General features: G+C 43.3%; 1 protein-coding gene across 4 annotated transcripts in view; it reads left to right on the top strand.

Annotated features, from left to right (window-relative positions):
* The window catches only part of MAF (MAF bZIP transcription factor), a 310,576-nt gene that overhangs the window by 3,735 nt on the left and 283,375 nt on the right, over nt 1–23,466 (top strand). For 2 of the 4 annotated variants that reach the window (XR_008994033.1, XR_008994034.1), the window contains exons 1-2: nt 4,107–6,726; nt 10,100–10,156. Coding sequence is in view for 2 of the 4 variants with exons in the window: in XM_057492936.1 (XP_057348919.1) it covers nt 2,072–2,165 (94 nt within the window). In the remaining 2 variants the exon portion in view is untranslated. Of the gene's footprint in view, nt 1–2,071; nt 2,210–4,106; nt 6,727–10,099; nt 10,157–23,466 lie in introns of those variants that run through there. The other 2 variants (XM_036909333.2, XM_057492936.1) reach the window with 2 other exon arrangements.

Below are 23,466 nucleotides of genomic sequence, written 5' to 3'. Positions count from 1 at the left end.
TTTGCTGTGCAAAATTGTTTTATATCCTGAGTTACTAACTAACCACGCGTGATGTTCCTATGTGCTTCTCTTTCGTTTTCAATTCTGGTTATATCAAGAGAAAGAATAATCTTCAATAATAAACTGCATTTTTTTTTTGATTCTGTACTCAGTTTCTTAGTGTACAGTTTAACTGGGCCCAACACTGCATTAGAAGTGTAAAATGCATCCTTTTCTCCAGAGGAAGGATTAATGGTGGAGTAGGGAAGCAATAATTCAGAGACAAGCATAGGCTGTTTTGTGAGACGGGAGGCAAGTCCCTTTTAATAATTAGCAATATTTAATATAAATGTAAATTATGACCTCTCAAAATGCACTCCCCGCTCCCCCAAGTTTTCCGTTTTCAAATGAGTTGAGACATTATTGCCCTCTGGTGAAAACAAGCAAACAAAAATCCCAAGCAGAGAGCAGGGCCTTCTCAGCCTGGCCTGAGCTTCCGACCCAGCAGCATGACCCATCCAGAGAGAAATGAGCCAGGGGAATAAGGCATGGCAGAGGTTCCTGGGCGCATATGCATTTAATAGTAAAGAGAAACAGTTCTTGCCTTTAGCTAAAATTGATTGATTTTTCCTTCTTTCCTCACACACCATGATTTTCTTGTTAGCAAGTCCTGACGAGATTTAACATCAACACTTTGGACAAATCAAAGTTGTTCGTTTTTTAACTTTGAAGATCATTTGTCTTAAATGGAAAAAAGAAAAACCAAGTACGTATCTGGGTTTTAACTGTGTTATTAAGGCCTATTTCACTGCGAATATTTAGCCCAGGGCTTCTCCACTTGGACAAGCTGGCCATGATTTCAGACCACCTTAGCTCCAGAAATACAAGCAAAAAGTAGTGCCTTGGTAGAATAAAGGCTTTGCTTTGATTTACTGGCATTTACCTCCAAACAGGCTGTGGATGGGAACTGACTTTAAAGATCCCGTGGAAAATCTTGGGCAACCTTCACTAGTAGCACTGACCTATTTTAAAATGATACGAATTCATGAAACTAATGTTACAAATCCATGCAGTCTGTACTCCTAGTCCACATCCCCTAGAACTTGAAGAGAATGTTCAACAAAGCCACCACTGTTTTGAAAATATAGCCAAACACCATGACTTTTGTTTTATTTTGTTTACATTTTTAAAAAAATGATAATATTGCAACTCTGAAGGAAGGCCTTATTTTGAAGAAAACAGGTTAGGCTTGGCACTGCTCAGTTCTGGCCAGTTTATCATCTCGTCCTCCTTCCCCTTTCTCACAGCACATGAAGACAGTGTACACCCACCTTCCCTAAGGTGCCAGTTTGGATAGGGCTCCTAAATCCACACTTCATTTTGTTTAACAAAAGTCTTACCAGTAAACCAACTTCCGTGTTCTTGAAGTTAGCTGTTCTTCTCTGCTTCTGAGATCTATTTTTTTTGCTCTGATCCCAACTAGGAGATGCGCAGTTTCCCCCTGAAGAAGCAGAAATGGAGATAAGCGTGTAAAAGCGCAGCATCAGATAAAAGATTTTAGGCAAACACATTCCCAAATAAGAGTGATATTCGGGGTAGAGCTATGGCTATTATCTCATGAGAAATGGTACCTAGAAGAAAACCACAGTTGTGCAACAATTAAGCATTTTCATAGGACTCTGCACAAGGCAGTTTAAAGTATATATATATTTATATATACACATTACATATATATATATATATATCTTTAAAAGCAGGTTTTGGCCCCAAATATTAGGAAGCAAAGTAGAGAGGTGCTGGCAAAAATGAGGTTTTGGTAGTTGGTTTTAACAGAAGTTTAACTCCTAGTGAAAGGCATTTTTAGAAATAACCATTACTAAAAACTTGGAAGTATAGTGTGAGTGGCAAACAGAAATACATGATTTTTCAACAAAGAAATCCTAAATCCTGCTGAAGTGCCCTTATTACAAATAAGTATCTAAATAAAAAATAAGTCAATAAATAAATCATATAAGGAAATCTAGCCTTCCCTTTACTCTGCATTTGAGTCTTTGTCTCAATAGTGTTAAAATTCCTTTCATTCCAATTACAGAACTGAGCCCACTGGCAAGTTGAAGCCATCAGGGGGATATGCCACATTTTGGAAGCCCCAGCCACGAATATTTAACAGTGTGTTCACAAAATGAAATTTGTGTGAGAACTGTACATTAAACATTTATTATTATTATTATTATCATTATTAGTTGCAGTCATGGAGAATAACCTGGCCCTGATGTCTGTTTAGCCTCCTTTTTAAAGAAAAATGATCGCGTTAGAGAAGAAGGCTATTAAATGTATAATATCCGTACTAATTAACTATGCCTGTTGTCCTAGGGTCTTGCACCCAGACCCACAGGAACGCACGCTGAAGCTTCTTGCTTTATGATGCGCAAAACTGAATAGGCTGGATTGTCAACCTGTAAAATTAGTTTTAAAAATCCACTGAAAATTAAAAGATATACAAATGTACATTTAGGTGAAGGGAAGTTTCCCAGAAGGTAACAGCGAGCGTTTTTAAAGCATATGTAGGCATGCACACTCTCAATAGTACTTTTTCACGCTTCATTGTTTTTCTGGCAGATAATTTTACTAAGATGAAAAAATACTTGACTCCCCCTCCCCAAGCAGATGCCGTGGGCAGAAGCTTTGGCAGCCCGAGCACCCTAGTTTTCTGGTAGGCCCTGGATAGTACTGTGTTTATCAGTGATGTCAGACATGTTCATTCATCACAAGTAGCTCTAATTGAAAACAGTGTGTGGCTAAATACAAAGTTAGTTAAACACCCGCCCTCTATGCCCTTTGTTTCTCCCCCTCCTCTGCTCCCAATCCTCCCCAAATCACCTCCCTTTAATTTCTCCATTTTTTGCATGTTTCCTTGTTTACAAAAACCATATAATAATTTTTTGCACTGAATCTGACGCATTAACAGATTGACATCAAATAGGCAGAGATTCAACTTCCCCATCTCAGCGAGGAAATGGTGTCTAGATACCGTATGTATCTGCCTCAATGCCCTAACCACCTGGGACCCTTTGACACAGCCCACCCTAATGGGAAATACTGATTATTCCTGAATGCTTGAGTCCAACCCTCCAATCTTTTCTTCCTTATACCTTCAGCCCCGCAGTTTTTATTTAGTAACGTCAATTCTAGGTACTTCTGTTCTGAAATAGGACCTCTCCTTGCCAAACCACCAGCTTTACTGCTGAAGACAGTGAACACGGGGCAAATGGGGGCCCCACTCACAAACGTGGGGCACAACTGTCTCACTAGCTGTATTCCCAGCGTTTCCTTTCCTAAATAACTCAAGTTGCTTTGGACACATTCAAAGGTCCCTCAGTAAGTGCAGGCTGGGTCTTGTTATTGTCCCTCTTGTTTTTGTTTAGGCCAACTTACTTGCATATTCACATGCTCTTCGCTTTATAAAATGTATTCCTCCCGCCTTTGGCATTCTAGGTCAATCAATGTATTTAAAAGTCTGCTTGTCACACAGGTATCTCTATTTTTTGCCTGCCGGTAGTTAAAGAATAACTGAGATAGTTTGGAAGACTAAAATACATGAGTGACATCCTTCAGCCATCTGATTTCTGTGCCAGTAAAGCACACAGCCAAACCCTCGGCCTTAGTTCTCACATAAACATGCCATTCAGAGGGGAGGGGAAGGCAGGTTCATCACTTGAGATTGCTGACTTGCAAGACTCCCCACCACCACCACCCCGTGATTTACTTTCATTTGATTTTTAAGAAAATAATGTTGCCCCTTTCTTTGAAGAAATGTCTTAGTTTTCTAGGGAACATACATTTATAGCGATGGGCTGTGATTTACACATTTCAGGTTATTCTTCAGAATGGTGAATGAATAATTTGGAATCGGTGCCTTCCTTCTTTGGAGGAAAATAAGAGAAACCTAAAGTTTGTCCTCACTCTTGGTGCACCCTAAGTCTAAAAGATGCCCCAAATCCTAGACAGGGTGTGTAGTAGCTATCAGGGAGGTGGTCTAGGGGCCAACCTTCTGAATGTGTTTGTTTTTGTACTTGTTTAAAAACAGAGCATTAGGCTTACCCCACCTTCTGATAGCATTGCTTTCCTCACTTATGATATAAATCTTCAAGATCTTTAGACATCAAACCTCCCTAGGAAAGGGGAATTCTCTCCAAGCCTTGCTCCGCCCCGGCTCCTGAACAAGCCCAGCTCTGTCTGGCAGTTTTTCTCCAGCGGGGGTAGGGGACAGGGTGAGAGATTTTCAGTCTCCCAGACTGTCTCATGATTGTCCGGGCATAAAGAAGTACAGTACTGCAACAATGTGGGGACATCTTTACCCTTTAGAGAGGGACAAAACAAACAACAAAGCAAATCAAATTGCTGTGCATGAAGGCGTAGCAAAAGGCAAGACTCCCGGTCCCCTGCACCATCTGTGGGCAGTGAGAAATGAGGGTGGCCATCGAGAATGGTGAGCAGGACTTGGAGGACAAGAGCTCCAGGAAGAATCCTAGGGGCCAGTCAGATTTCCCCTCGATGGCTTAACGTCAGACCCAGTGTCCACGCATGCCAGGTCCAAACAAGATCCGACTGTCCATTTCTTTCACATATGCTCACATGTATTTCGTTTTTGAAATGAGCTTTAGACATTAAACCCAAATTGAGAAATCTGGGGCGATTGTTCCTGTCTTAACGTTGGGGCATTTATAAATAAATCAATCTGTGATTTTATGGTGGTGACATTTTCGATCAATTGGTCATGTCGTGCCAATATTTGTATGGTTACTGCAATAGGTTTTATGCATTGTGACAATTTTTATTGTTTAAATTTGAAAGCCCTCTGTGTTTTCCATAAGTTTGCCTGAAATAATAAGTCTGAGATAGGACACATCAACAGCACACAGAAATCAGATCTTCATAGAATTTGCATCAGAGGTGGACAATTTCAAATAACTCAACAAACACATTTTCCGCAGAGACTCTACGTCTGGAATGCACATTTCCTTACCCAAATCATAACCATTTACTGAGCGCCTCTTCTCTTCAACCAAATTCATTTTCTTTTCCATTCTTTTTGTTAAATAATGATTTTTTCCTATAATTAGGACTTTGGATTGCAAAATCACATTCCTCCTTTCTCCACAGATTCTTGGATCTTTAGTTGCGATTAGAGACATTAATTCAAGAAGGGAGGATGAGGGAGGGGAGTGTCCGTGGATGTTTTTGGGAAGAGGAGAGGAGAGAGGAAATAGTTCTGTGTCCACCACTCACTCCCCGCAGTTCCCTCCCGGCCAGGCCTGGGTGTGAGCTGCCTGGGGGGATTTCGATTCTGAGTTTATTCTCAAAATTCTGCTCACCAGCCTTGGGTGTTCTCGAGCTAAGATTCCGAAGGATGGCTGTTCCTTCTGGTTGGTTCTTTTGGTCAGGGTCAGGGACTAGGAGAGGCCGCTAAACCTTAGAGCACTTGGGTGGGGAGACGTGAGAACTGATTTCCTGAGAGAATCCCAACAAGGAGGGATTGTTGGGAATCCTGGCCCGAAAAGTGGGACCTGCAGTGCAGATTCTTTTTGCCCTGGTTCAAGGTGACCTCATTCATTCCTAGAAGCCCGTGTGGGTTTCTGGTCTTCTCAGAGGGGTTTGCCGGGAGGAAAGCAGGCCCGAGGAGGCCAGGACAATGGCAGTCCAAGCTAGGCCCAGGGGAGCAGAGCACAGGAAGGGGCCGAGGGGAGTATTGCTTACAGAGGCCAACCTTGGCTTTTGACCCCCATCGCTAGGGGTCAATCCTAGGTCATTCCCAGGGCCCTGGCTTCCCCCCAGGAAGGATCTGTTTGCAGGGGCTGACAGACCCTGAAGTCCCCATAATTCCTAAAACATTAACGATGTCCTTAGCTTCAGAGCCCTGGCCCCTGACAACCTGACCCTTGTCCCATCCCAGTTGTTCTCCATGATTTTAGCACCTCTTCTCCCCAGCCTAGTCACCCAGGGCCATCAGATAGACTCAGGTCACTGCCCTTGGGCCAGAAGGCAGTCACCTGAACTAAGGCCTTAGACCCATTAAGTTAGTGCTGCCCCAGTTTAAGTGTAGACAAAGGCAGGCATGGGAAGGAGGGCTGGGTGCTTGGCTGCCAGAAGGGCTGGGAGGTGGCTGTGGAATGTTGAACGCTGGCGACAGCTTCTGGTGCCAGGGGTTTGGAAGCCTGGAATGAAGGAGATGAAGGCCTGGAGGATGCTCAGGTGGCCCCCTGTCCCAGTTTCTATATCCCCCCCCAGCCACCGCACCTCCTCCTCCCCGCCTGGTCCCTGTGTGTGTTTCCGCTTGCTTTGCGCGGCCCTCTCGCCCCGGCTTTGCTGTCCCAGCTTGAGTGGGTCCAGGTGCGCTCCTCAGCCTCGTGGGTCTCGAACCGCGCGCAGCAGGTGCGGAAGGACGCGAGGCGGGGCCGCGGGGGCGGTCCCGGCGGCTACCTGAGACCACCGGGAAGTCCCTGCGTGCCCCACGCCCGCGGCGGCGCCTGGGGAGGCGGGCCGATCAGGACGCCGGCCGTGCGGCTCCCCTCGGAGATGCCCAAGACGCCGGCCGGCGCCCGGGGGCGCTAAGCCTCCAAACCCCGCGTGCCCCAGGGCCCCGCTCCCGCCCGGCGCCCGCGCCCCAGCCGGAGTCTCGAATGCGTACTGGGATGTGATTTAAAATTTTCCAGGAAGACTGCCCTGGCCAGAGAGGAGCACCCCCGGGTACGTCGCAACTGACTGCAGGTGCTGCGCTCCCGGGTGGGCGCACGGAGGGAGGGAGCGGGATTGGGCCCTGAGGCTGCGCCCCTTGCGACCCTCACCCACCCCGCTAGCTGCCCCGGGGACCTTCTGTAAATAAGATCCTGAGCTCCAGATCATTTCATTTTTACTCTTGTTAATTTTCCGGCCCATTTTTCAGATCTTTTTTTTCCCCTGCTCTGGTTAGAGACGGGTCAGGAGGAAAAAGAGAGGACAGAAGGAAATCCAGATACCTTGTTTAAAGTCTTCATAGGAATCTCGGTATGGTTGGGGGTTTCCGTGGTAGAGTGTGACGCTCATTATAAAGGGAAGCCAGTCAAACAAACTTCATTAGGGTTTCAGCAGCAGCCCCAGCATGGGGGGCTGGCTCACATACCTGGATTTAACACAGTGGCAGCCAAATCTCAGGCACTCAGGAGCTGTCCTAAGAGGGCAAACTTTAAAACAACTGATTTCAGAAAGGAGCCCTTACACGTAGGGGCTTTGCATACAGGAACCCCCAAGGAACTTCAAGTATGGGGTCGTTAGGCAAGCAAATCTCATTCATTGTACCTTCCTTAAAATATCTCCTTTTCCTCTCTCCTTCTCTTAGGGAAGGATTCATTAATGCACGCATAGTTATGTTGAAACTAAAACAATGATCTGAGCATCTGAGACACTTTTACACTGTCAGATTACACTAAAACCCTTTTTGATAGAATTTGATAAGGTTAAGTCTGTTAAAAGATGCTATTTGAGTCTGTCTACTTTCAGGCAGTGAATCTAACCTGTTCTGTCACCTGCCATTTATTTATCCATCTACCCATCTATTTATCTACTTACTTATTTACAGAACCCTTTAGAGTAACACGTTGTAGAGGGGATGCTATTAAAAGCTAAACCTGCAGTTTCCACCTTATGAAATAAAAATGATCACAGGGCAGTGTTAATTGGTCTACTCTGTGTTTCAGTAGGCGTGAACAGAACATAGCCTGAAACGTGTCTTAGAATGATCTTCCCTGACTTGGCATGATGTGGGGAGGTTCATGGACACACCGTGACCCTTTGTAGCATGTTTTCAGGGTACACTGTTGATGTTCATTCCCTGCCTTGTACGGGCTAACGGGGAGCTTTTTAAAGTTCCTTGGAATATCCCTGCATATTCACTAAGCTATTTAAAAAGTAGTATTTAATTGTTAGGTAAGTAGATTCAACTGTTAGAGGCACTGTCTGGCAGATGTCCGGCTTAGACTGCACCATCTCAGCCCAGCTCAAAAGCCTCCTCTCCCGCTCCTGTGGGAGCCCCCTCTGGCGCCCACTGCCCTTCTCCAGTGCCTGGCCTGGGTGAAGGGGAAGAGAACAGAGAAATTGCAATGGCTTTTGGACTCCATTCAGGTGTGCAGACAGAATCTGTCTCTCCCCACCTTTTGAAAGTAAATGTCTTGATAACAGAGGATGGGGTCCCCAGGTGGCCAGAGAGTAGAGGTCATCTTGAGGAAAATGACACCAGTGATCTAAAAAGTCCATCTACTTTATGAGATTTCAGGCAAGATGCCAAATATCACATTTCATGAGGTCTTATTTTTTTTCTTCAAAAATAAGACACTCAGTGAAATAAATGGTCAGGAAGGCAAAGGAGCATTTTGCAAAGCCTACGTTCAATGATGGCTCTGTAGTATTCTTTCTAAAATTGAGAAGGGCCTCCCAAGTATATGATCTCATGTAAATATTCCTCGTAGAAGCTTGACATACGTTTGCAATGCCCCAGAGGAATTATAAAAATAGTCTCTCCACAATCTCTTCAATCTCTTAATCTAGTCACTTGCATTTCCAAAAGAATCTGTTGTTTCTAAAGATTTAAAAAAATAACCTTATATAGGAAGTTTTTTATTTAGAGGTTAACCACGTGAACTTCAAATGGAGAAGAAAATTGGTATTACTGATAACATTAGCACCATGTGTAACTTAACTGTGTTTCTTATTTCTTGTGGGTGTTTTTTTTTTTTGCATAGAAATTATATGTTTGGCAAAAGTTTAATGTATATTATTACATGAAGAAGAGCAGTTTGTACCATAAGGTTTTAAAAGCATTTCTAACATGAAATGTAAATGAAGGCACATAACAAATTTGGGGCAGCCCTGACAGATACAAGAGTACAAATTTGTTTATCCAAATGTTTTAATGCATAGTCATACCATCTAGATAAAGAGCAATTGAAATAATTAGAGATTGATGCTAAAAGAAAATTTAAGGAAAGAAAGATTCTGTGTTGGGGTACAGCAGCTTACAGATTTCAGCAGGTGTATGAGTATAATGTATTTGTTCACACAATTATAAGGTAATCCAAATGCAAGTGTGGAGGATTAAAGGAAAATAACTGCATATCCACATTGGGAAAAAAACTAGATTGACTTACTCGTTTATCGCAGTTATTGTATACAGATTTGCTGTGACCACGTTGAATTTTTAAAATTAGATTTTAAATATATTTTGACAGTCTGAACTTGTATAGTGTGACTAACTACAGGGAGAAATGACAGGTCTGCTTTGTTATTAAACTGCTGTCTGGAAAATATTGGACCCCGTACAGCAAATGATAATTATTTTGCCACTTACATTAGTACAGCTAATAGCAATAAGGGTTTTTTGAACCATAGAAAGCTAACTACTTGGAATTACACTGCTTTTTTATTCATTGTGAAGCCAAAAGACTTGTTTTTTTAAAAGCAACCTCATTTTCATAACACCATTCTAAGCATTCCCTCTACTAATTTAAACAGAGAGGAAGTTAATAAATAAAAAGGGTGGTATCTAAAAGGTTCTGTTTGTTAAGAGAACATTTGCAATTAAGGTCAGCAGGACCAGCTGAACAGACCAGCGCAATGGAGGAGGAGGAGGGGGAATATGGAAGAGCATGTACCCTAGGAAGGTGCCAGGGGAAGCAGGGAGGGTTTGGTTCTGAGGGACTGGCAGTCTGAATGCTTGAGAAACACTCATCAGAGACCATTCAAATCCTCCCCCACTGTGAACCCATGATAGGTCACTGGGTTCTCTGAGCTGAGCTTGGTTCACAGCTGATCCAGGCTGTCAGGCCAGGGGCTGTCACTATCTCAGCCTTCTGGGGTGGGAGCAGTAGTTGGAGGGATGACCCCGCATCCTGCGCCATTCCCTTCCATGTGAACCCCTCCTCTGTTAGGGCTGAGGCCAGGATGCCAAAGCGAGTGGAAGTAATTCATTCTTCTTGTCTAATTCTGCCCTTTTCGTAGATAGGTAGGCTGCCTTGAACAGACTGTCCTTGAAACCCTCTTCATGGTTATTAATGACCTTTTGTTTATTTTAATATATTTACTAAATTAGGTACCCAAGGGAATCCTCTACATCAGTGATGTGATCCTGTTGCCTGAAGTCAAAGAGGTACATCTTGATTTCTGAATTGCATGTGCTTGTTTGAGTGAGTTTTCCAGGAGGGGGAAAGCAAGCAAGGAATGCTGATCATTTTTTAGGTGCAAAAAGCTCCTTCTTTATTGTGTTGATACATATGTGGTGACACGAGGTGTGGAGGAGAGGTGAGGCGGTGCATCCGAGACCAGCATGCGTATACGTTTCTATTTATTTCGTTACATAAGTGTGGTGTACAGAGTGATTAATCTAGTTTGAGTAAATCTCAGATCTTTTGTCTTAACCAGCATGAATCTCTTGACACATGCAGAGCCAGTGCTTTTGCTTGAATGTCAGACAGTTTAGGTGAATCTGTACAACTAGCTTCCACGGCCCATGGCCAGCTCTACCTGGGCCTCGGAAACTTTCCAAATTTATAGTCTTTTATAATTCACTCCATACTCATGTTTGGAAAATGTAGTGTAATTTCACACTCTGTCCCAGCTTCTGTGTCCAAACGTGACTTGGAAGCCACTCCCCACTCCAGGCAGAAATCTGATTTTCCATCTACTAAAAAAAAAAAAATGAAATAAGCTATTCAAATTGGTTTTCAATTACATGTATCCCAGTGTGAATTTAATTATGGATCCTCTTGGTTTAGAGAGCTAGACCAACACTCTTACACCAATAATTATTTAGTGTCATCATCATATGCGGTCTTGTTACCTCTTATTGGCTAATGGAACGAAGTTTGATTTTTTTTTTATTAAAAATGTGCTTGCTGAGAAATTTGCATGAACTATAGCTTTTGGTTTCTAGAGAAACTGAGGAGGGAGGGTAAAAGTCACATTGTGAAATTGCTACTCTGCGAAGGAGACACTTTTAAGGACCCAGTAAATGGGGAGTTTCAAAAACAGAACCCCATTTTTTCCCACTGTTCAAAGATAATATCTGATGGCTTACTTTTACATGCTGCTGTCATGAAGGTCTTTAAATAACTGGGTTGTGTCTGTTTAACGTGATTTCTTTTCTACCCTTATACAAAATAACATTTTCTTTAATGGTTCTCCTGCATAGATTGTAACTGAGTATATACCTTTGGGATTAATTTGAGTGTCCCTGTGTGTGCATGTGGTACCCATACGTATTCCTTTCTTTTTTATTCCTTTCTTTTATCCCTGTCTTCATAATTGCAATTTGAAACCATCTATTAAATATGATGATATAGGCCTACCGGCAGGTTTTGTTACATTAAAACCATCCATTCTGAGTAAAGAGTTAATGAACTTTTAAAGCAAGGTTCACACTGGTCCTGACCCCCCTGGTAATATTTCATATAAGGTTACTGGTGGGAGAGAAATCAAATTTCAGCTGTGAACATGATTGACAGGTGAGAGCAAGGAAGAGAAAGACATTTGGCCAGATGGGGAATTTGGGGAGGAGGAGGACAATTCCTCCAAGTTACTCTGTGATATTAGATATTATAAGCTGATATTATGAAAAGCTCAATACTTGATACTCTTAGGAGCGTTACTTAGTTTATTCTCAGAAAGTCACTTTGGTTAAGGGATTTCAGGTAGAAGCCAAAAAGGTAGAACCACCAGCTTCTCTCTTGCTAATTTCAACTACATACAGCTTGTGGCTTATTTCTGGCAATTTTCTAGGCTCGAGTATGAAAATTAAATCACAAGCCATTTGGGGAGCCTTTTAATTACCTTTCATTTATTCTCAGAAACACAGTGTAGATTATAACATGGTTCTTGGGCACACCGCAAAGTATTCATCCTAAGAGGCATTGAAAAAGAAATGAAATTCTCCATTTCTGTATCATTCCTTCATCCTGACTAACATTTTCCAAGAGCCGTGTTACAGCTTAGCATAAGCCAATCTACTGAAATGCATGATTTATCAAGGTTGTGCCTTCTAAAAAAAGGTTTTCTAACATGAATAGCAACAGGGACAACAGTCCGTGCACTGCTATTTGATATAAAGTTTCCCATGATAGCATCTCTAGATAAGATGTGATGTTAGCATCATTGCCATGGAAACAAGTGACACACTGCTTGACTCAAATACCGAGGGTGGCTTTGGAATTCACCTTAGGAGCTGTCTCTATACTTGAGTTGTGAAAAAGTGGTAACACAACTACCCACGATTTGCACCAAAGGGGAATGTAGATCTTCAAAATACATTCTTTTGTCTTGTGTGCTGAAACACTAATTCAGAAGGTGGGGATGGATCTTAGCCGGCTCAGGTCTGTGCTCTGCCCATTTCAGATGTTCCTGACATTGGCTAAGGCCCATCTGGATGCAGCCAAGCCTTGCAGAGGTACCTCGGGGCGAGGCAGGTGGGATACATACATAGGAGAGAGGCCCATTTGTAGCTTTCCTGTCATCTGTGGGAGAAGCTGATGGAACTTGTATAGAGAGCACTTCCTGGGTCCTAAGTAGCCATCTGATTTTTTTTGAGTCTTATAATTAGCTGAGTCGACGTGTTTTACCCTGACTGTACGTATGCCAATATGAAGTCAAACCGATGTAAGGAAGGCTTTATTATTGTATGATCTGGGAGAACACCCCATCACCAACCAACAAAAAAAAAACCAGTAAAGCTACTCAGAAATCTTGTTTTCATTATGTACAACTTATCCTCCCACATTGTCCATCATCTTTGAGAAATAAAACGCAAGCATGGTTTGCCGGGCTTAGTGTCAAGCATGGCTGCCTTAGCACAGCCGTCTATTTCAAACATAAAATGAAAGATGTCATAGCTCTGTTCCCCTCCCAGAGTCCAGCAAAACATTTGAACAGAAACGGTGAATCAGGTGTTCTCATGCACAGGACATGTGAAAACACAGACTGTGTGTTCTGATTTCTTGGTACCTCTGTTTGAAAAGCCCAAGTGAGAACTGGTCCTGACGCTTGTCCACACTACAGGTCCTTCAGGGCTCCTAAATACTCAGTTTTTAAAGCAGATCTCCCACCCCCACTGCTATGGCAGCCCGGAGTAGAATGCTGTTTCGTGTGGACCAGTGCATCCCAAGCTCCCTGGGTGTACGTCTTCAGCAAATTACGTCAAAGTAGTTGTTGGCACTGATATTCTTTAAGGGGAAATAATTCCGTTTAGAGTGTTTTATTACTCAGACTTACCTTCCCCAGTTGTTTGCAGGTGCTCGTTTATTTCGATTATGCCCCTCATGACCACCCCTCTGCCCCCTTAACATTCAAGCCTGCCTGATGTCTTCCTTTCAGGGGGCTTTGGCCCCCTTCTGAGCTGATTTAATCCATCCTAGCAGAGCAGGTACAGGGTAATAGGCCTGATGATGCCGTATGAACTCTTATTATTTCAGTAGACTCTAGGATACTACTCAAGAGGCTGACTTAAAGAAACCTGTATTTATAGGGGAAGAAAGGAAGAAGGACTTTTTGTAAAAGTGTGGTGCTCATTGTTTAAAACAAGATGCTGCTTCTGTAAAAAGCTTTCGTTCTAAAAGCACGCTTTCAGTCACCTGCCAAAATCTCAGATTTACTGCCGCCGTTCGCAGATGCCGATGCTGAAACTCTTCTCACATGCTGCTTGCTGCGTCTTTCATTTTTCTCAATCCAAAAATGACTGTAAAGTTGTTTAGTGTTTGCGTTTTCTGCTTTTCCTGGCACCTAATGAAATTATCACTAATAAATGAGCTAAGCAGAAGGGTTGGTTTTGGGGTTTTCTGTTTTTGTTTTGTCACCTTTCTGCAATATTTGGGAACTGCTGGGACAGGGGGAAGCCAGTGTGAAGATTCGGTGTGCCTGTCTTTCCCACATCTACAGAAAATACAAGTAAGCTGTCAGACCTTATAATTCAAGATGGGAACAAATACCCAGTGCGAGGAGGTGGGGGAAGCGGATTCAGGCGCTGAGAGGGAAAAAAATCAAATCAGCTGTGGGAATTACAGGGATTGTCACTGGAGAGAACAGAGCCACCAAGTAGTGGGGGGACCTCAGGTGTAAGTTGCTGGAAGATACTAACACCTAATTAGGAACCCAGGGGCACATCCCTGCAACTTAATCAATGACAGGAAAGAGGCAAGGAGAGCACAGAGTGGGCTGGCGTTTGTCTTTCCTCCACAATCATTATCGAATGCAGTTAAAGCTGATTTGGGGTTGTCTTTTGGGTTTATCGAAAAACACAGTAAATTCATTGGCTAGCAGGTGGGCCGTAGAGGTGCCAATGGGTTTGATCTGAAATCGACTCCGCATCACACCTCCTTTACACAGGGTCCTGCAAAGTTCTTCTTACCTGGCTCCACACAGTAGCAAAGTTGAGTCTGTGTTTGCAATCATTTAACGGGATTCCGTTGAATCTAGGGTGGACCCTCCCCTCTCAACAGAGTTGACCAGAATGGAGATCTTTTGTTACCGAAGGCCAATAATTAAAGGGCTTGAGTCTGTACTGCTGTGGTGTGCCTCCAGCTTGTTTTTATTTTAAAATGAGGTTCATTCTTGATGTACAGGATATAGGGGGGAAAGCTGACACAGGGGTCTCTTACAGAGCTGAACATTTTGGATAAGAGAATAGAACTTTTTGTTTAGGTTGTTTCTCTTCCTTCTTACCCCCACATACCCAATCTCCACCACCACCCCTGAACCCCCCTGCCCCCGTGCCCCATCTCTTTATCTCTTTATCTTTTTAAATGAGTGATTAGAATCCTTTCAAAAAATCCTAAGGTGCACATGATACGTCTAACAGTGTTTGGAATCATGCATTTTCAAAGGCCAGCAAGTCTGCAGGAAGGGATGCTTGGCACCTCTCTCTTCTTGGCAGTCAGGGTAGCCAAGAGATCAGAAATTCTTTCCCCCTGTTGACCTTTTTGACCCAAGCCAGAACTGCTTTCTCATTGTTTGCTGCAGTGAGTAGCACATGCTTGCAGTTCCGTCCTGACGCTTAAAGGCTGTTTTGTGTATTTGTTATTGGGTTTTCCCAAAAGTTTTGTGCTTTATTTTTCTTCTTCTCGTTTTGTTCCTTTCAAGCCCAGAAGCAGTTTCTCACCAGTGCATAGTAGAAGAAAAAAGCAAGGTGCTCGGGCTAGCACAAGCTTTAATGGTGTTTTGGGAGGCTGGCACTCAGGTTCCCCAGGACAGGTCAGGTGAGTTGGTATGAGTTCTGGATTGCTGCTAGCCTGTGGCTGGTCTGCTGGGCCGGGCTGGGCCTGCAGCAGCCTTCTGGAGATTCGCTGTGGGTTCCTGGCACCTGGTATCTCCTTTTCCAGGATGCATGGCCTTTCCCATATGCCTGCCTGGTCTCCTGGTCTAGTGATGCCAGCAAATCAGAACTTACATGACGGCTGCTTTCAAAGCCATCCCCAGCTGAGCTGTAGATTAAATTGTGGGTTAAAATGTAATGATGCCTTCTAAACACTCCAGTCTCCAAGGGCAGTTTGGGGAACCTAGTTATTTAGAATGTTACCTCTGTTCTAACTCTGATCTTTGGTTACTTAGTAGCGTCCTGACATGACCCTAGTCTACATGTCAAAAGGTCAGGGATCACAAATTAGCACATACTGTAAACCCTCCCTGCAGATTTGCGGGAAGATAGTGCGCCCAGCTCCCAAACTGGTGGGCTTTGAGGTGGACAGTGTGGGGGCTTTGATCTCACAAGAGAAGTACAGGATCCAGCTAGGTTACTGCCTGAGAATGGGAGGCCGCGTTTGCCCGGCCAGAGCTCTGTCTGAGCTTTGACAGCAGCGTGGTGAAAGGCACCCTGCTGCAGAGAGGAAAAAAAATAAGGAAGGATTTGTTTTTAGTTTTTTCCTCTTATTTTATTTGAGCCGACTGACATTAGTAATGAAAAACTTTGCATCTCTGTTTCTGGGAAACGTATTTTTTAAGGCACAGGTTGGGGTTGGAGGTGGGGATGGAGGGAGTGAGGCTACTGCAAGGTGTTTCTGTCTGTACTCAACATTTTACAGAGTCATTGAGTCCCCAGCCCCTGCACCAACCTTTCCTTCCCATGTCTGCCACCATTAACCGATTAGATTGTCACTTTAGGGAAGATGAGGCCCAAGCATGTGACTTGTAGCTTTGTCAGGAATTGTTTGCAAAGCTATTGAGGATACAGTTATTCTGCGGACGCATCTTTTTACTCTTTCTTTACAGTTTAATTGGGATCAGGCCACTGCCGTGGTTTGCGACCCAAGGATTTCTCCTTTCTTCTTTTTCTTTCTGGTATTGCAAGCTGCAATAAAGTGACTCGTAATTTATAATCAAAGTTTGGTATCGTTAAACTAAACTGTAAAAACCGACTTTGGGGTTTTGCTCATAAAATAAATACTTGAAAAAATATAGCAATGAGGCTTATACAGTAAAAGCAATGTCAGGACATATATATCTGTATGGGAATATATATGTATGTTTTTTTTTCTGGGGGCTTTTAATGCTAGCCCAGAAATAGCATCTTATAAGCTGTGACTGTGTGAATGTCCAGGTATGAGGATACCTTGATAAGCACATCTTCTTTCATGAACTTCTAATTTGTTTTTTAAGCCCTGTTCGTAATTCACCTTAACTTATTTTATCAGTTATTTTATTTTTGCACTAAAGTGTACATATGTGCTAGAATTCTCTGTCTGTAAGCTACAGTGATCCTTAGCTAGGAAGACTTTTTTTTTTCTTTCCTCCTAACAAGGAAGCTCATTTAGAAAGAAATGTTTATGTGAAGTGCTTGTCAGTTGGCATTTTTACTGGTTTGCTAACCCAAAGGTAAAATATAAAGCCATGTCTTTTCCTCGCTGGCTTGTTGTTACTAGAAGGGTCCCTCCCTTGTTAGCTTGATAAATAATTTTACTAGGGGGACTGTGCTGTATTTTTATGCTCGCTGTCTATTTTCTGCTTGCTGCAAATAAATTTCTGTACTCAGAGGGCACTAAAACTTCAAACACATGGTATTTTCCCATTTTGCTGCTGGTCGCCTGAAATATTTATTCCATCTCATGTTTTCAATTAATTTTTTAAGGGAAAAAATAATTTGTGATTAATAGCAAATGAAAATTTGTCATGTATTTCTCAGAACTGTTGGGTTGAACCAGGAAATCAGTTCTTTGAAAGGCCTCACATTGCAAAGACTGTCTCCTATTTGTCAAAATGAAGACAACAGTTATTTATTGGGGAGGTCCTGAAGTTTTCTCATTATGGGTTTTCTTGCTGTCTTTCCAACTTTAAGTGTTAAGCTGTTAATATGAGAAATGAATAGGGCAATAGAACTCTATCTAGAAACAAGGTACTATGCACTAAAATCTTTACCTTTGGAAAAGGGTGCATCACGTGAAAGTGGAGATGAAAGTGATCATAGGTATCAAAAGAAGTATCAGCATCTACCAGAGTCCCAGGCCTTTAGTCTTGGGATTTATTCCTACTGAGGAGACCTTGGTGAGGATCACTGAGGCAAAATGGGTGGCTCCTTGGTACAAACCTAAACAAACACACCCTGGAACTTCCAGTGGAATAAAAAGTAATGCAGTCTATAAATTATAAGCACAATGAACACAGCACATAATAGGCGAACAATAAAATATTTAATAAAGGAATGACATTTTTGTGCATTGGCAAAACACGTGATCCTTTTAAGTGAAGGCCAGATTATCATATTCACTGAAATAGGGTTTTTTTCCAAGCAGATATTCTGCTTGTTATTTGAAACTTTTTATGTGTTTATAAGCAGAGTTTTATTTTCTGAAACTGGATATTTTTACAGAGGTACCAGAGACATGCATTTAAAACCAGTATGCCAGCACATGTAACCCGTGTCAACAGTACTGGGGAGACTGAGTCAGAGATTATCTGGAGCTCTGTTTCTGGAAAGATCACCAAAAGGAGGAGGAAAACATAGAAAAGGGGATGCAGGCACAAGTTCTCAAATGCACATGGAGAGCCAAAGGTCAAGGTTGCAATATATTGAAATATATTCCTCATTTCTTTTGGTCACTTGGGGGCCATACCAGTTTGTCCAGAGTTAGAGAACACTTCCATGGAGGTGATGACCGTGATCTCCCACCCAGCCCTGTCCGTCTGAAGTCCCCTAGACATTAATGGGGGCTTGGTTATATGTTCATTGATTAAATGTCCCCTGGAAGATAGACCCTATGCCATTTTTGACTTATAACAACTAGAGGTGGGGAGGTATTTTTATCCCCTTTACACAGATCAGGAAACCCAGGTACAAAGTTATTAAAATATAACTGGACCCTATACTGCAGTCTTGCAGAAATTTCTTTCTAGTTAGACACCATACCACCCTGGCTCTTTCTGGCTTCTTCCTTCCTTCCCAGTTAAAAAGCCTGGTGTTTAATCTTAGCACATGTAATGTGAGCTCGGATGCCCTCTCCTCCTTGTCCATCTTTTCTCCAAGTGGGGTCGAGTGAGACCTAAAAGAAAATATGATCTGATTAATATGTAGAAGCCTGGGGCTAGGGCTTCTCAAAATCTCGACCCTTCCAGCTCTAAAAACAAATGATTTTGTGGCTTGATTTTGGTAAGTAAAGAGCTGCGTTTCCCTGCTGAAAGATAAAGGTTGTCATTTCAAGAGTGTTTAAAAAATAATAGTGGTATGTTTCCTTAATACCCTGTAATGTGTAAAGTGTCATGGGCACAATTGACATGCAGGAAATTGCTGGTTAGTGATGATAAATCAGCATTAAATCACTCCATTCAAAGCCCCATTTAATAAAAAGTTGTCAGCAAAATCTGTAGTAATACAGAAAGAATATACAGTTTCTGCATCGGTAAAATAGGGCTACTCCCTCAAAGGCTTGTGCAAAGGATTAAGTGCAATAATGTATGTAAAGCGCTTGGCACAGGGTAACCGTTCCACCTTGCTTGACTTTGATCTGTATTATATGGATAACACTTCGACCTTGACATCTTGCAAGCCTTGGTTGGTGTTAGAATAACTGTGCTATTATGATATCGGACTTCTTCCTCCCTGCTGTAAGTTAAGTGTCATCAAAACTGGAGAACTGAGAAAAACTTAGAACAGTAGTTTATAGCTATTACGTGCTCTCCCATGGAAAACAAAATATCACCTCCCCTGAAGAAAATTTTTCAAAAGGTATGCTTGGGGAGTTCGGCGGTCACATAATTTAGGGAAATTGTGAATTAGACAAGTTAAATGTTTAATTTCACTGTGGTCCATCGTAGACTCTTTATATGCTAATAGGTACTGTGACCCTCCATGGGGAAAGAACGCGGATGGTGTGTTACGAGCTTATTTGGACACGGAAACTGATATCTAATCAACCATCTCATGGAACTAATATTACATAGGGTAGTTTTGTAAAATGATTGTCGAAATACTAAGGTCTGATTGATTAATTTTATTTAGTGCCAAAAGACCCCTTTATACTAATTTCTCCCATGAAACCCATGTTCTAGAAGATTCACGTGTAATTCTGTGTCCTGTGTCTTCTATTAATCAGCACCCTCTGTGGCAGTTGTAGGGCTTCTGATCAGCAAGAGCTGTGGTATAATTCCATTGATGTATACATTTCAGGACCCCAGTTTGAGGTCCTGTGCGGTGATGAAACCTCAGCATTGTTGTCAAATTCGGCCTGGCCACTTGTGGTTGCATGCGCCTTGCAAGGAAATCAGAGGTCCTGTAAGGAGCATGTTAATTACCTAGAATCTTTGGCCAGCGAGTCTTTGGACATAAAAACTCTGCCTTCAGGTTTCTGTTCCTTTCCTATATGGATAAAGGTGTAGATGAGGTTTTTGGCTACACGCTGGGAGCGGGAGGAGCTGGGATGGAGGGTCATTGTCTCTGTCCTTCCCTCCCTTCTGTTTTTACACATCAGCTTCCTCCTCCTTACAGAAGGAAGCAGGCAGTCCTTCCCCACTTTGGCATACACGGGGGGGATCGATCCCCACTCTCGCTTCCGGGTTTCACCCTGAACCTCCTCCTGAGCCCCAGCAGGGGTTGGTTAGAGACTGTCAGTTTCAATTCCGGGAAGAGATAGCTGATTGGCTCACCTTGGTCAGGTATCTATCCCTCATCCAATCGTCAGTGGCTAAGGGTGGGTCCTCATGCAGCGGCCAGCCTGATCCCGTTTTCTGCTGATGGAGTCGGGCAGGGCTTGGGAGATGGGCACTTCCCGGCATGGGAGAGGGAAAGTGCTACCTGGGACTCAGGTACTTCCTTTTTGGAGATGAGCAAGAGTGGAATTAGGGCATCACCAGGTCTCTGAACCTGGAGGCTGAGTTGTCAACCTGGGATACATCTGGGGAGCTTGTAAAACATTGCTGTCCTGCCCCAGACCAATTACACCAGACTTCTAGAGGCCGGTGGGGCTCAGACACAAGTGTTTTTTTATTTTAAACAATTACCAGTGATTCTAGTACAACCAAGATAACCTCAACTATTCTTTATAAGGAAGGCTAAGGCAGCCAGGAACGTGAGTGGGAGTTGGTGTCCAGAAGTCTCCATTTGACACCTGCCTTGGCCACGAGGCAGCCATGTGACCTGGGCAGGCCACATTCCCCTCATTCCCCTGCTGGTCTCATTCTTCCCTATTGGGAAACAGGTCAATTAAGCTAAAACCAGAAGCCTTTTATGAGCCCACACAGTCAGCTGAACAACCAGCTCATCACAGATCACCATGTGAACCAGGCTGATACTAAGGACTGGAGCTAGTAGAATGGCTCATTTTGCACATAGGTAGGCATTTTCTTTTCTTTTCTTTTTTAATTCTCATAAAATAGAGAATAATGTGTTTAGTTATTGAGTAACAAGGATAGATGTATTCCAAATTATTTGCACAAACTTCTGCAGATACCGATGAGATATTTGTATTATTTGTCATCATTACCATCAGGCGCTTATTTAGCATGTGATGGCAGAAACAGAACCAAAGCAAGTGGCACTGGCTTGAATCAACCAAGATGTTTGCTGACACGTTGTCAGACGCGCTGATCCCCCACGAAAGCAGAGCGTCAGACTGCGCAAACACGGCCCCCTCTGCCCTCTACCTTGTAAGACAATTACCTTTTCCATTTCTCATCTCCTCGTGGATTCTGAACTGTGAGCATGGAGTCCATGCCTCCTTTACTTGTGGGTCCAGCACAACAGCCCTGTATTGGTGAGAAGCACACACCCCTCTGGGCCTCAGATGCTTTGGAGAAAGTGGCAGGGTTGTACCTAACTGAGCATTAGGTACCCAAACAAACAAGCAGGTAATAAGATCCTAGTAAAGTTTTCTTATCTGACGAAGACAACAATTTTGCAACCTGCCAAAATTAGTAGTTATTCTCTCAATCCTCCCCCAGCTTTTCAAAAGGCCCATATCCTGACATGTCCTTAACACTTTTGTGAGCTAAGTTTCCTCTCCTGGACAGCTTGTTAAATATAGACTGCACCAGACCTTTTTTCTTAATGTCATTTGGAGAGCTATTGGAAAAGAGACCCCTTTCCTCTAGTTGGTTTGGCATCTGTGTATTACGCTTTTCTTTTAAGATTTAATTCAGTGAACACTGTGCGCTGCTTATTCACTAGAATATGGATTGGGTGCTGGAGGTTTCACAAACAAGTAAGACAGAGTTCTTGCTCTCAAGATTTATCACTGGTGCAGACTTTTTTTAAAACATGCTGGTTCTGCTGGTTAACACTTCCCAGAAGCTGTGGGGTGAGCAGGACGTGTCTAGTCACTTTGTGAACACCATGTGAAACAGTCTAACTACAAAAGGATAATAGGTTTACCTTAGGATGGGGAAGACTTTCCTTAGCCTGACCTAAAGCCCAGATGCTCTGCAGCAAAGGATTGATGCATGTGACTCCGTAAGCATTTAAAACCTACTGTCCTGCAAAAAAACGCCATCAACAAAATCAACGAACAACAAAGTGGGAAAGATCACGACCCAGCAGATAGTCAAAGAACTAATTTCCTTAACATGAAGAATGCCTATAAATCCATAAGCAAGAAGATAAGCAACCTGATAGGAAAATGGGCAGGGAGCAGACAACATTTAGAAAGAGTAAATGCAAATGACTGGCACTCTTATGAAACAGTGTGTATCCTTGCTCACAACCAAGTCATCGTCATAAACATATTCTGTTTTGGCCAAAACTGTGGTGAGTGGGCAGTCTCGTGTTCTCCTGTGCGCTTGTAAATGGGGCAACCTCTCAGAGGGCTGATTTATCTGATACCTTATAGCACAAAATATTCACAGACAATACACCCTTTTGTACACATTTTATGTTTGGGGGTTTTAATTCAGTACAGAAGTGTGAGTATAGCTGAAATACACAGTGTCGTTGTGTGTGTGATGAGGGGAGAAAAGATCACCCCAGTCAGGGACCAAGACAGGTAAACAGGCGGCAAAGGAGTAGAGATTGGAAGACCAAATCAAAGAGGGCAGGGAAGCAGAAGGCACAGCCCACCGGAGGGGAAAGGCCCAGGCGGTGGGTGTGTGGACCGTGTGCAGGCTTCCCTTCTCGGAAGCCACTGCTGCCTCGCCTTCGTTTTTACAGATGTGAGGCCATCCAGGTGTGCCTCACCCCCCGTTGCTCAATCTGCGATCGCTCCATGCTGCCCACCAGACAAAACTCGTGTGTGTTAATGGAATTACAGTGGCGTTGTTCACTGGGCTGTGAGGTGGCTTCTCAAGCTCTGTCCCTTCCCATACCATCTGCATTGTCACAGCCAAAAGTGTTGGGGAGGACAAAAGGAGGGACAGTTTTCAAAGCACTCCTTGGGGACTTGGTCACATGTCTGTCATTGCAATCAATCGCAGGCGCCGGGCAGAAATGCCTTGCACGTCCTCTTTGAAAACTGTCCCCTCTGGTGTTACTACCAGGCTCCCCTCCACTGATACAAGATTCGGCGGTTTTGAAATCAGTTGTGGAAATTTCACTGCTTTCTTTGACTCCAGCAAATTGCTCCAAAATGCTTCAAATGTAAAAAAGACTAAGGGAGCTTTAGCAGCAGCTTAGAGGTGGAATCCCCTTAAGCCACTGACAGAAAAAATGTGTTTCTTCTTTCAGTTTTTAATTTGTGAGTTATAGACTAAAATACAACAATGCAGTTAGAGCTTCTCTTAGGAAGAGAAAGCCGACAGTGAGCCGCGTGTGGGGTGTGGCCGCTGTAGCTCTTTAAACTTGTTGCATTTAGGGACAGACCCTGACTCAGAGGCGAGGCTGCCTGCAGAGAAATCGTGTAAAGCACATGTTGTCCAGTGTGGTGGAAAAGCATTTCCAACACGGGGTCAAGCGTTTCCAAGGGGAATCTGGATGTGACTGGGTGTCGAGGGGAATTGCTGATGCCAAGCCTAGAAGTCCTGCAGATGCTTGCTGCTCCAACACAGGAAAGGACTTAAGAGGGA

The sequence above is a fragment of the Manis pentadactyla genome, chromosome 15, assembly GCF_030020395.1.
Source record: "Manis pentadactyla isolate mManPen7 chromosome 15, mManPen7.hap1, whole genome shotgun sequence".
NCBI classification, from domain to species: Eukaryota; Metazoa; Chordata; class Mammalia; order Pholidota; family Manidae; genus Manis; species Manis pentadactyla.
Note: the sequence above shows the minus strand (reverse complement) of the source record. Positions and strands in the feature narration are given on the sequence as shown.